The following is a 12,454-nucleotide window of genomic DNA, read 5'->3' as shown; positions in this document are numbered from 1 at the left end:
CCCTTCGCACCCACCAGTGTGGCAAAGCAGCCCTCCTCTCCCTCCCACCTCCACCACAAAAAGCTCTTGAAGCCTCACATCTGTTGCTTCTTCTTGACTGGTTTGTGCCATCATAATAGCTCCTTGCCCTTGTGTTCTTAACTAAAACTGGCTGGCCATATCATCCAATAATTTTTCAGGAGTGCTGTTGCTATCTTATTCAGTTCGAAATTAACCCATCACCAGTCTTTTTTTTTGCGACTCCAGAGCACCATCTAGCAACCAGGTTCAGATTTCCAGTTCAGACCACCCACACCAATCTCTTCCTCTGCCTCTGTTTGCTCCACTGTTAAGGAGGCACCTCACTTTCTGTTCCTAGACAGAAGAGGGGTGGATTCCTTCCCACCTTATTTCAGAAGAGAAGAGGTGTGTATGGGTGTACTTTTAAGTAAAATGAGCCTTGCTTTGGGAGAGAATCAAGGAAGAGTCCGGAGGTTGCTTTGTTGCTGTTTTGACAAATGAGGTCCTGGAAAGCTGCTTTGGAGAGGTTGGGAACCTGCTTCCTTCCCCCAACCCCCATTGTTTAGGAGAAATATTTTAGTATTTTAAGACTTAGCATATGTAAGCCCACTTTATAAATCTGACATCTGCTTGTTTTATGGTGATGAATCTCCTAATATTAGAGTTCCATTGACTGTATTTACACAAGAAAACACCCCTTAAAAGACAAGGCACCCACCAAGGGAGGGGGAGGGTGGTGCTTACATTAATACTTCAATGTTTTAAGAGATTCTCAAATTCTGGATATTAAAAGAAAGGTCCAGTGTTAGAAACTGAAATATGAAACCTAGGAGATGAATGGCACTTTAAACCTAGGTTATGGGTGCAACAATGGAATGTCTAAGTGCACTTTTTAATAACAAGAATACAAAGCTGAAAATGAATGAACTCCAACTAAAAATCTTATGTTCATTTTTCACATGGTCTAGTCCTCATCTGAAAACTGCAAAAAGCAAAGCCATGCTTCCCCTGCCCACCCCCCTAATATTCTTAAGAGGATCTCTTCTTCATTCTTCATAGAGTGGCTGGAAGTAGGGAGGCAGAAAAAGATAATCCTTTCCTTCCACTCTGCAGACAAGCCCTGGATTCTCCCTAAACCCACTTTCCTTCATATAAATTTATCGTTTTGGCACCACAATTAACACATATTAAAGGCCTATACAACTGATGGCAGAGACACCACCTTGAGTGTCCAGTTTGCAAACCTAGGACATAAGTGTCCTTCAATGAACCCACTCCAAAATTTGTTTTGATTTTAAGCCATCACTGTGAGAGTCTGAGGTAGATAACACTTTAACATGCACTATTTAAACCATCATAATTGGCTAGTATATTTCAAATTAAAAGCACATCATACATGGGTTTAAAAAGGGGGAGGGGAAGCCCCATTGAACTTGGTTGTGATTTACTTCTGAGTAACAGGCAGATTCAGATCAGGATTGAAAACCTTTCTTTCCTAAATTGTGCCCTAATTGCTTCTTTTGTTTCTTATATATTGCATTTTATTGTATTACAATTTGAATTCCATAACATAATATTCATCATAAGCCCTGTGAAATTCCTCCTGAGGTTTAATTTCTCATTTTTACCCTTTCATGCCTCAATTCCCTCTCTCCTACCTTACCATCTTTCTGGCCTTGGGCTCCCTGTCCATTAGCTACTATACCTGGTTTTGTGAAGATTTTTGGAGTGTTTTTATTTGGCTACCTTTTCATAGTGCAATATACAAATTTTAATAATAATAATTTGCTACAGTAAATTTGGCATCCCAGGTACCCAGAACCTTTCATATAATTATAACATGACTTTGAAGGCCCAGCTGCTTAGGCAGTCCCACACACACACACACACACACACACACACACAAAGTTAATTTGGGACTCTCCTTTCACATTTCCCTGGGTGTAAGCCCTTTTGACTTCAGTAGAATCTATTTCTATGTAGAAATTGTTACACACACACACCATACACTATTGCTGAGGCTGAGCCTCATTTATGTTTGGGGTGTCCAGTTAAGAACTTCTACTTAAAATGTCAAATTAACAATTTGTCACTGATTTGTGTGAATTGTGTGTTCGTTCATGCATTTCAAAAAAATAAATAGAAAGTGCTGCTACATGGGGTGGGAAGGAAATGGCAACTAGCCTTTCTGCTTTTGCCTGGTTCCAGGAGCCATTTGGCTCCTAGCTTTTATATTTCAGTTTCTAACACTGATTTATCTCAGCACGTCATGCCTCTTACAGGTATCCCTATTGGCAATTCCTCCAGAACAGCACCACGTACCTTCCCCATGACTCCGAACTGCAGCTTTCCCAACCATGCCATCTTCTGTAAAGCACAGAACATTTCATTGTCATGGAATGGCTGAAATTGCTCTAAGTAGCAATGCAGACATTTATTATTCCACAAGGCTCCTGAGATTGGAATGCCTGTCTTTAAAAATATGAAACAACTGCCCTCTTGTGCTTCCAGAAAAAAATGGATCTAAAAGTGAACACGTTTTCCATGGAGAGGCTCCCAAGGAGCTAGTCAGCATCAAGAGGAGGCACATGGACTTAATAAATGAGATATTATTTTGGTGGTAGCAGAATTCTGGGGAGGATGTGACAGCAGAGATGTGACAAAGAATGGCCAGGAAAAAGCATGATGCAGTGGTCAAGACTAGCTGGAGCACAAACTAACAATTTAGCCAAGGAACCAGATTTCCACTGCCTGCCCCACCCTTATTTTGCATATGACAACATGCCAGTTTTTAGTTACACACTAAATACAGGAAGTTAAGGAGAACAAAGAGAAGGGTGCCTAGACATTTTGTTTTGGCACGCACAACCAAGGTCCATAGAGCCACATGGCTCCTAGCATTCTTATGTCAGTTTGTAGCATTGACTTGTTGATAGGGGTGTACTGCAAAGCTGTCATTGAAGTTGGGAGAGTAAATTGAAGTGGCTTAGGAGAAAAGAAAAGTTAAATCGTGCACACAGGTAATGATTCTCCCAGAATCCTAGAAATTTGAATGAGACAAGAATGTGCAAATACACGAAAATGGATGTAAAATGCCAGAGCACAACTTCTCTTCTGTGCTGGGAGTAAGCATAACTGTTAAGTTTCGCAACGCACACATGCTGTATTAAGTTTATGAATGTGCCTGCTTTGGAAGCCAGCTCAGGACAGGCTATAGGAGGGTAAATGTATGATATATTGGGTTCAGCAGGCAAAGAAGAACCTTCAGCAACTTGAAACAGTATTTGCTCACTACAAGTAAACAATCTTCTATGAAATGTTGTAGGGAAGCAATTGACTATAGAAATGACTGCTATGACCAATGACCATAATATGATAATAGCATGATTGGTCACCCAGGGTTTAGTCACCCCAGTAAAAACAAAACAAAAACAAAACAAAAACAAAAAAGCCATAGCCCCTCACACCATTTCAGAAGTGAAAACAAGGAAATGCTTATTAATGCTTCTACACATCACTGCCATAGGCTTCCTACCACCACCACTACATGATGTTGGAATATTGTCTCCATCTGCTGTGTTCTGCTGCAAAAGAATGAATTCCGCCAACTTAAAAGTTGAGAAAGTTACTATAGCTTCATTAAAGATACACTAGGAAAACATGATTGTCCTACCATATATTATCAACTAAAAATGAGCATCCGTATATGAAGTGGCAGGCAGCAGTCCATCCACTATCAGCTGAAACTGACAGATTTACAAATTATGAATTATAAATACAGCAGCCTTCAGAAATGTGCAGCTACCTGGATGAAGGGAAGAAGAAGCAGTGAACACTGGCTTCATATGCATATTTCAAGTGTTCTTAACACTAACTCAGTTAAAAGCTGAAGGCATTATAACTCAACTCTAACCATGCCACTATGATTCTACACTAATGTTATTATACGCATGCTGCTCTGGGAATCAGGTTATTATAAATTAACACCTGGAACAAGTAGATAAAGCTATATACTTTACACATACATGAGTATGTATAATGCTGTTTGTTTTTTACATCTCTCATCCAATTTGAACAGCTTTTAAAGAGGATTGGACAAATTCATGGAGTACAAGACTATCAGTGGTTGCTGGGACCAGTTGCCAGTTGCTGGGGATTGCAGGTGGGCAGAGAGCTGTTTGCACATCTTGCAGGCTTCCTACAAGCACATCAGTCAATGTGATAACAAGATGCTGAACTAGATTCTGGTCTCATCCAGCAGGCTCATCTTACTGTTCTTGTATCACTTGTACCGTAACATGATAAAGACTAATTAAAAACTGCAATTTCAGTCAGATAGTTGCTTATTTCCTTGATATCTATCTGATGGGAGGCCATTCCACAGGGCGGGTGCCACTACCAAGAAGGCCCTCTGCCTGGTTCCCTGTAACCTCACTTCTCGCTGTAAAGGAACTACTTGCTGTAAGGAAACTGCCAGAAGGCCTTCGGAGCAGGACCTCAGTATCTGGGCTGAACAATGGGGGTGGAGATAATCCTTCAGGTATACAGTCATACCTCATGTTGAGCCCGCTCCAGGATACGTGTTTTCATGTTGCGTCCCGCGGCAACCCAGAAGTACCAGAACGGGTTACTTCCGGGTTTAGCCACTCGCGCATGTGCAGAAATGCTAAATCGCACATGTGCAGCAGCACTAAATCGTGCCGCGTGCAGACACGGCACTTTGGTTTGCGTCAGTTCTGTGTTACAGATGGGCCTCCGGAACTGATCCCATCCGTAACATGAGGTTCCACTGTATTGGGTCGAGGCCGTTTAGGAAACGTACTGGGAGCCAACTGAGATCAAGGCGGCTAACACCAGTAAAATTACAGTAAAAACATAATGGGGGGTGGGGGGACCAGTTTAAAATACAGGTTAAAATGCAATTTCAAATGCAGCCTCATTTTAAAAGTAGCCCATAGATCAAAGCCATAAGGGGAGGGAAACATAAGGGTCAGACTGAGTCCAAACCAAACACCAGGCGGAACAACTCTGTCTTGCAGGCCCTGCGGAAAGATGTCAAGTCCCGCAGGGCCCTGGTCTCTTGGGAGAGAGCGTTCCACCAAGTCGGGGCCAGTACTGAAAAGCCCCTGGCCCTAGTTGAGACCAATCTAACCACCTTGCAACCTTGGACCTCCAAAGTGTTGTCATTTGTGGACCTTAAGGTACTCCACGAGGCATACCAGGAGAGGCGGTCCCATATTATCTTTTATATGTTCAGGGAAGTTTGTAATGTGTGACATCTTAGTGTATTTTTGGTCTTTGTGGAAGCAGCCCAGAATGGCTGGGGAAACCCAGCCAGATGGGCGGGGTATAAATAATAAATCATTAATTATTATTATTTTTTTATTATTTTAAATTAAGGTTTGCAACAAATTAGCCTTTCCCCCTAAATGATTTAGCATCGACAGAAGCTGCATCGTAACACGAGAACAAGGGGCGGGAAGAAGAAGAGGGACACGGGCCCTTCGCGAGAGGTGGCCAAGCAGCGGTGGGTGAAAGAAGCAGGTCTAGCGGAGGAATTGCGGAAGGGCTTACCCACACATCCCTCTCGGAGCGCTGAAGCCCGAGGCGCTGCAGGCCGATTAACAAGTCGTGGACGCAGAGAGCGCCGTCGCGGTTCACGTCCAGCTGGAGGAAGAGGCTCCGCAGGCGCCGCTCCTGCTCCGGGGGCGAAGCGAAAGAAGCAGGAGGGGACGAGCCGCCGCTTCCATCAAGGGCGGGTATGGCGGGCCCCCCCGCCACCGCCGCGCTCAAAGGGGTCGCCGTGGCGGCGACGGCCCCGCACTGGCAGAGGACGCCGTTCACCACCGGGGAAGCCAGCGAGCGCCGCGCGCTAGCCGGCATGCCCAGTTACCTCAGCCGCCACGCACGCGCACCCCCACCCTTGAGGCGGCTCGCCGGGAAATGGCGCCGCGCCTGCTTCAAAGGAGCCGGCCTCTTTCTCTTTTACCCACCCGGCCTGCGCGCGCCGCTCGCTGATTGGTTGATTGCGTCAACGTAACGGAACCGAGTCACCTGGTTGGCCAGATCAGTGTGTCGTCACCCGAACCGCCGGGGGAAAAAAAAGAGGGGGGAAGGGAAGGGGCTCGCGACGCCCGCTATTAACCAATCAAAAGGGGGCATGGAAGGTCCTATGAAGCCAAAGAAGGCGGGGACCCAAAGGACAGGGCGCCGGGAGACACGTGACTCGGGCGTCCTTTTCCCCCCCCCTCCATCCGCCTCTTTCCACCCACCCAACCCTGTGTTTCGCTGGCTTTCTTGACAGGCACGAGTACCGGTAAAGTACAGTACTACATATACAGTACACATTTCGTGCGCTTTCTGATGAGAAGGGCAGGACGGCACGAAAGCCTCTCAGCCAATGAAAATGAAGGATTGGCAAGATGGCGTGCAGCGATTGGACAAACTGATTTGGGTAAGGAGGGGGATGGCCTATTGGCCAATGTAACTGCATACGGACAGCTAGTAGGCGTCGAGGCAAAAAAAAGGCAGGAGGCGGAACTTCAAATATGATAGGCAAGAGCGGTGGCGGAGCGGTGTGGAGAAGTGTAATTTGCATATGATGGGCATGACTGTTACCCAATACGCAACCAGTAAGTGCTGCCCTACGTCTAATAAGGCGGGGCAAACAGCTAGACGCGGGATAGCGGTCTTTGGCGCAAATCCAAAGCGAGCCAATAGTAGCGAAGCGTTGCGGGTGGGGGTGGACGCCGGGTCGTGAAAGGCAGGAGGACAGTCCAATAAAAGTGGAGAGACAAGAGACGCTGATTCTGGAAGCCATTACGCCACTGCCGCAGACTAGAGGCCCTCTTTGGTGTGGGATTCGACCGGTAGTTGGGGTACGCAATTTGCGTATTATTATTTTTGTGTGTTTTTTTTAAAAGTATTTATTATTTTGGGAAATATAAATGGGGAGCGAGGAAGGGGCTCCCCGAGGGCACTTAGGGCTCCAGCCTGGCCTGAGGCCGGCGGGGCAGTTATCCAGGGTCCCCACCCTCCTTCTAGGCGTTGGGCCTTTCCTGGGTTCCCCTCAGCGCCCTCTGGCGCTCTTTGCCGCCGCCTCCCTCAACCTTCCCCTCACGCCCATCTTCTCCTTTATCCTGTGCTGGGTTTACCTCAGCAAACTCCCGTCCACGGAATCATAGCATCGTAGAGTTGGGAGGGATCCCAGGGGTCATCTAGTCCAGCCCGCTGCGATACAGGACTCTCGACTAAAGCATCCCTGACATGTTGCCACCCATCAGGGGATTCTCCCCCCTCATTCTCCATTATAAATATTTAATTATTATTTATTTGTTAAATTATTTATTAAACCCTTCACCCAAAGATCGCAGTGTGGCTCACACCCGCCCGCACATATCTTGAAGGTTTCATATCATTCTTCCTCCCTCCTCTCCTCGGAAACCACAAACTTCCAAAGAAATCATGTTTAATTTACCCTCTTCCTTTTTCTCTCCCCCACCCCCATAGTCATCCTTTTTTTCTTCTCCCTCTTAAATTTAAAACTAGTTCTTTTTCTTCTCCCTTCCCTCAAGAAATTTCACTGGCATTTTAAAACAGTATGTTTTCTTTCCTCCTGCCCAGTATACTCTTGGGTGTCCAGTATGGGTCATGCGTGGAGTAACCCCACTGAAATCAATGGGCACAGGCAAGGCGTAGTTGGATACAGCCTCTAGATTTGTTTTTTCCTTCCTCAGAAACTGTTATTTGTTTCCCCCCTTCCTCTTCTGCTCCCATAAATTAAATGAATATAGGCAGGTCTCTGCTTATGCTGGAGGTTACAATCCAGAGGGGTAGCACGTAAAGCCAAAATAGTGTATAGTCAAAACACATTGGGTGCAATGGCAGGTAGGATTACCAAATGTTCTTTTACTGGACTTCCACCCTTTAAAAAAATTATTGTCAAGTGTGTACAGCTGGGGGGGGGATTGCCAAGTGTGTACAGCCGAATACGCGTAAGTTAAATACTTGCAAGTTGTGAGTTACGTGCATGCATTATATTTCAGGGTTTTTTTTACTGAACTTACACTGTGCGATGTAATGAAATTTCAGTTTTCACTTCTCTTGTGATAGGAAACTCCTTTTTTGTAATTATTTTGATTAGCACCATTGACCCTAAAAATTACTGATTTTTTTTAATGGTACAATACCATTCATGTCTACTCAGAGGTAAGCCCTATTTATTTCAGTGGGGCTTACTGCAGGGTGAGTCTAGAACTGAACTGCAGCCAGATTTCAGGACTGCACCATCCCAATCTTACTTACTCAGAAGTTAGTCCCATTGTACTCAGTGGGACTTCCCATATATGTGTACATAAAATCACAGTCTTAATAAAACAGTCACATATATCCCTTTCATCTGCCTCCTGCCATTTTTAAATAGTAAATCCACCACCCCATCATCGTGCATACAGGACACCTGGCTCTTCAAAACCAATAATGCATACTGTTCCCACTTGCTTTCTGTATTTTAGACCAGCAGACCCCCTCTCCCCAGAAAAACCCTTTTGAAACTGATCTTCAAAAAATTGCCATATAAATCTAATAATCAACTGCATTGACCAAGATAAAGTAACATCTTCCTGCCCAGTCTTTGCAATTTATGGCTTTGAACATATTGATAATTTATAAGTGTATCTCTTGAAGATAATGCTGCCTCCTGGTACAGAAAAAGCCAAACTTTAGTCCTTCAAGGAGACCCTGTTGGGTGTCCTCTGCTGAATTGGATTTGGTAACAATGCAAAAGGACACCTACTTGGTGACAGCACTCACCCTCTGGAATGCCCTCCCTCAAGAAATTTGTGGAGAGATGATCAATGACCTTTAAGTGCTTCTCAGTAATTTCCAGAGTTACCCCAGCTTTCTTGGTATGTTTGACTGGTTGTGTGTGTGTGTGTGTGTGTGTTTTATTTGTATTAAAGAGTTGTGTTTTGTTTTGATCTCATTACATCAAGTTTTTAGGAAATTTTATTGAATTTTTTAATTGTTTTCATGTAAACTGGTTATAGAGGTTTTTATTATACTAACCACTTTGGTCACAAGGAATAACCTTGCTTCTCAACTTTTTCTAGAATTTAGTTGTTTACTGCAGCCAGATCTGTGTCCTTGGCAGCTGCATTCCAACCTTCCCAGACATCCTGATATCCTGTTTTGTCTCTGGGCTTCACCAAGGCCCACAGCACCCAGTTTGCTTTGCGACTTGAACATTCCATGGCAATGGCATCCCCTCCGGCTCCGCCGGCTAAAAAGCGGAAAATGAACTTCTCGGAGCGAGAAGTGGAGATAATTGTGGAGGAGCTTGAGCGGAGCAAGCACCTACTGATCAACCACTTCAATGCTGGTGTACCACTGGCTGCTAAGGCTGCTGCTTGGCACAACATCCTACGCCGTGTTAATGCTGTTGCTACCTGCCGCCGGGAGCTGCCTGAAGTCAAGAAAAAATGGTCTGATCTCAAGACGGAGGTGCGACGCAAGGTGGCACAGGTCCGGGCTGCAATGGAAGGAGGTGGTGATGGCCAGGATGGAGGTGTTGAGGGCCAAGATGCTGAAGATCCATTAGGAGTGACAGCTGCTCCAGTTATTCTAACTCCCATGCAGCAGCGCATCTGTAACTTGCTGGGGGAAGCCACCATTATTAGCCTGCCTGCTGGAGACTGCACTTCAGATGGATCAGAGATACCTATTACTGCTGCAGCCACAACAGTCACCCTTACTCAGAGTGAGTGTGTTGTTTCTTCCTTCCCCATGTTATACACAATGCTTAACTGAAACATTCAGTGAAATAAAGTCATTTGATTTCTTAGATTGTACCCTGACCTGTGATCCTCAAATGAAGGGAAGTATAGAAATTTGATGGTTAATAATGAAAATTCTGTAATGGATAATAAGACTCCACTTGAAGCATCCATTGGGTTGAGCTAATTCAATTGCTTTCATTTGATTTTCTCATTGCAAACAGCTGAAAGTCTGTAAATTTTTATAAGCCTGCTTTGCAATGGGGGCTGAATAATTTTGTTTGCAACTGTAAGTAGAACTAACTTTGGATTATAACCCTCAATCTTCTCATTTGTGATTTGAGTCAAGATTATGGATTTTTCTCACACATCTTTCTTACCATTGCCAGGCTGTTTTGTGTTATCACCAACAGTGCCTTGTCAAAACCATTTTGTTTTTGTGCTATTGTTTTGTGCTATTGTTTTGTGCTCTTTTGCATTTTCTTTCCCTCTTACCTTGTTCTTCTCTGTTCCAATCCCTCCAAAAGAGTGCAGATAAAATCCTTGTGAAAACTTCAGGATTTTTTTTTTTAGGATGCTTTAATTGTTCCAGTTTCTACTATGTAAACTGCTGTGTGAAGACCACAGCGAAGTTTGAAGTGTAAAAAAACAGCAGAATATATTAAGAAACATGTTGGAGAGGGATGAAATTAGATGATGGAACCTTAAAACGCAATTACAGTGGTACCTCGGGTTACATACACTTCAGGTTGCAGACTCCACTAACCCAGAAATAGTATCTCGGGTTAAGAACTTTACTTCAGGATGAGAACAGAAATTTAAGAACTTTACTTCAGGATGAGAACAGAAATTGTGTGGCGGCGGCGCAACAGCAGCAGGAGGCCCCATTAGCTAAAGTGGTGCTTCAGGTTAAGAACAGTTTCAGGTTAAGAACGGAACTCCGGAACAAATTAAGTGCGTAACCAGAGGTACCACTGTATATGTAATCTGGGTTATAAACTTTGGTTCTGTTGAGTGGAAAGTTGTTGAATTGGAATATAATTGTTGAGTAACAAATGTAACTTTCTATATAGAAAAAAGATTAAAATATCATATAAATATTGTAGCTTAAATAAAATTTCCTTCCTCTTCTTCTTAGTTCCAGCTGAGACAACATACCATAGTTTGGAGGATGGTGTTGTGGAGTACTGCACAACAGAAGCGCCGACCACAGTCACTGCCGAGGCCCCCTTAGAGATGATGGCTCAACAAGCAGAAGTCTCTGTGAAGCCTCAGGAACTGAAGAGCCGCATTGCCCTGAACTCAGCCAAGCTCCTGCAGGAGCAGCGAGTGACCAATCTCCACATGAAAGAGATGTCCCAGAACATCGAGCAGCAAAATGACCTCCTGCAGATGATCCGCCGCTCTCAGGAAGTACAGGCATGTGCACAGGAGCGCCAAGCCCAGGCCATGGAAGGGATGCAGGCTGCTCTGAATGCTCTTGTGCAGATCCTTCGCCCCATGATTAAGGACATCCGCCGGTTTCTACAGAGCAATGCTCCTGCTCCTTAAGTGGCCTCAGACCCCAGCAGAGCAGCCCAAAACAGACAGTATGGCATCATTCAATGAAATAAAATGGACAGTATGGCATCAATGAAATAAAATGGACAAAATGGCATCATTCGGTGAAATAAAATGGACAAGATGGCATCATGCAATGAAGTGAAGCCTTCCAGGCACAGACTTGATCAAGAGAATGAGCAGGGTATTTCTTTGTATTTGACAGTGTCTGCAAACTGATTCAGTGCGTGCCTTTTTTTTTTTGGCTGAAAACCTATTCTGGATTATTTCTGCTCTTGCTTTTTATTTTTTAAAATGTGTGCACCATTTCTAGATGTGGTCTGCATAGAGCATATGTGACAAATGCGTAATTTAACATTGGACTTTCAAAATTGGGAAAATAGATTTTATATAAAAGAGAAAGTTTTTTGTTTATGTTTATTGTGTTAAGAAAGACCATTTTCATGAATTTTAGGTAAGCATTAGTTTTGTCATCTAATGGCAAAAGTCAACAAAAGAAAACATCAAACGTTTTAATTGTCCAGAAGTCAGTCAAATTCATTTTCAAAAGTAATTGGCTGTCATAAAAATGCAGATTTGAGGTATATTTCAGCATAAGCTGTCCACAGCACACTGACCCCCATGCTGTACAGTAAAATTTTGTCTATTCCATTGAGCTTCTGAGGCAAGCAAAGAAATCCTATAAATGAGTTTTTTTCCTATCTATATATAAATAAATAACAATTTCTCTCCCTATTCTTCAAGAAGGAAATTCTCTGAAGAACTCTTTTGAAAAATCTGTCCCTAGGAGCGGAGGGAAGAACAGGGTACATAATAAGCAGTATTTTCTCTTAGCCATAGCAATACTCCCCATGTCTGCCATTAAATTTAAAATGCTCGCTCTTTGGCTACTTGCTTAGACATGCATAGCAACACAACTGGAATAGTTAGCTATGTGTGTGTACATGCAGCTGTAAAATAAAATAGCTTTGATGGTTATGCATTGGACCAGGCTAGGCTTTTGTCATCAACTGTCAGGTCAGGTTTCCTTTGCAGTGGTACCTCGGTTTTTGAACATAGACCGTTCAAGTTCTGAAATGCTCGAAAACTGAAAACCCAATAGCTGACAGATAGCATTCAGG

At 43.8% G+C, this 12,454-nt stretch overlaps 2 protein-coding genes across 8 annotated transcripts in view; one reads left to right on the top strand and one right to left on the bottom strand.

Annotated features, from left to right (window-relative positions):
• SLC25A25 (solute carrier family 25 member 25) overlaps positions 1–6,072 on the bottom strand; it is a 39,897-nt gene extending 33,825 nt beyond the window's left edge. The window contains exon 1 of one of the 2 annotated variants that reach the window (XM_083423101.1): positions 5,575–6,072. In XM_083423101.1, the coding sequence (XP_083279227.1) occupies positions 5,575–5,883 (309 nt within the window). In that variant the 5' untranslated portion in view covers positions 5,884–6,072. The remainder of the gene's footprint in view (positions 1–5,574) is intronic. The other variant, XM_083423100.1, reaches the window with a different exon arrangement.
• Positions 6,073–6,201: 129 nt separating this feature from the next.
• Positions 6,202–11,735, top strand: NAIF1 (nuclear apoptosis inducing factor 1). Of its 6 annotated transcripts, none has more exons than XM_083423182.1 (3): positions 6,202–6,454; positions 9,111–9,757; positions 10,912–11,735. In XM_083423182.1, the coding sequence occupies exons 2-3, from the start codon at positions 9,250–9,252 to the stop codon at positions 11,322–11,324; spliced, it is 921 nt and encodes a 306-aa protein (XP_083279308.1). In that variant the 5' UTR covers positions 6,202–6,454; positions 9,111–9,249; the 3' UTR covers positions 11,325–11,735. The 6 variants fall into 6 exon arrangements, with proteins under 6 accessions (XP_083279308.1, XP_083279312.1, XP_083279313.1 ...); XM_083423186.1 differs by lacking the exon at positions 6,202–6,454 and adding an exon at positions 6,543–6,632; XM_083423187.1 differs by lacking the exon at positions 6,202–6,454 and adding an exon at positions 6,689–6,878.
• Positions 11,736–12,454: the final 719 nt, after the last annotated feature.

This window comes from Podarcis tiliguerta (assembly GCF_965153285.1).
Source record: "Podarcis tiliguerta genome assembly, chromosome: Z".
NCBI classification, from domain to species: domain Eukaryota; kingdom Metazoa; phylum Chordata; class Lepidosauria; order Squamata; family Lacertidae; genus Podarcis; species Podarcis tiliguerta.
Note: the sequence above shows the minus strand (reverse complement) of the source record. Positions and strands in the feature narration are given on the sequence as shown.

What these genes read in the sequence shown, in the direction of transcription:
- NAIF1 (XM_083423182.1), top strand. Translation starts at nt 9,250, where the DNA reads ATGGCAATGGCATCCCCTCCGGCTCCGCCGGCTAAAAAGCGGAAAATG. An exon ending in AACAGTCACCCTTACTCAGA is followed by an intron (nt 9,758 to 10,911) that starts GTGAGTGTGTTG and finishes TCTTCTTCTTAG; the next exon opens with TTCCAGCTGAGACAACATAC.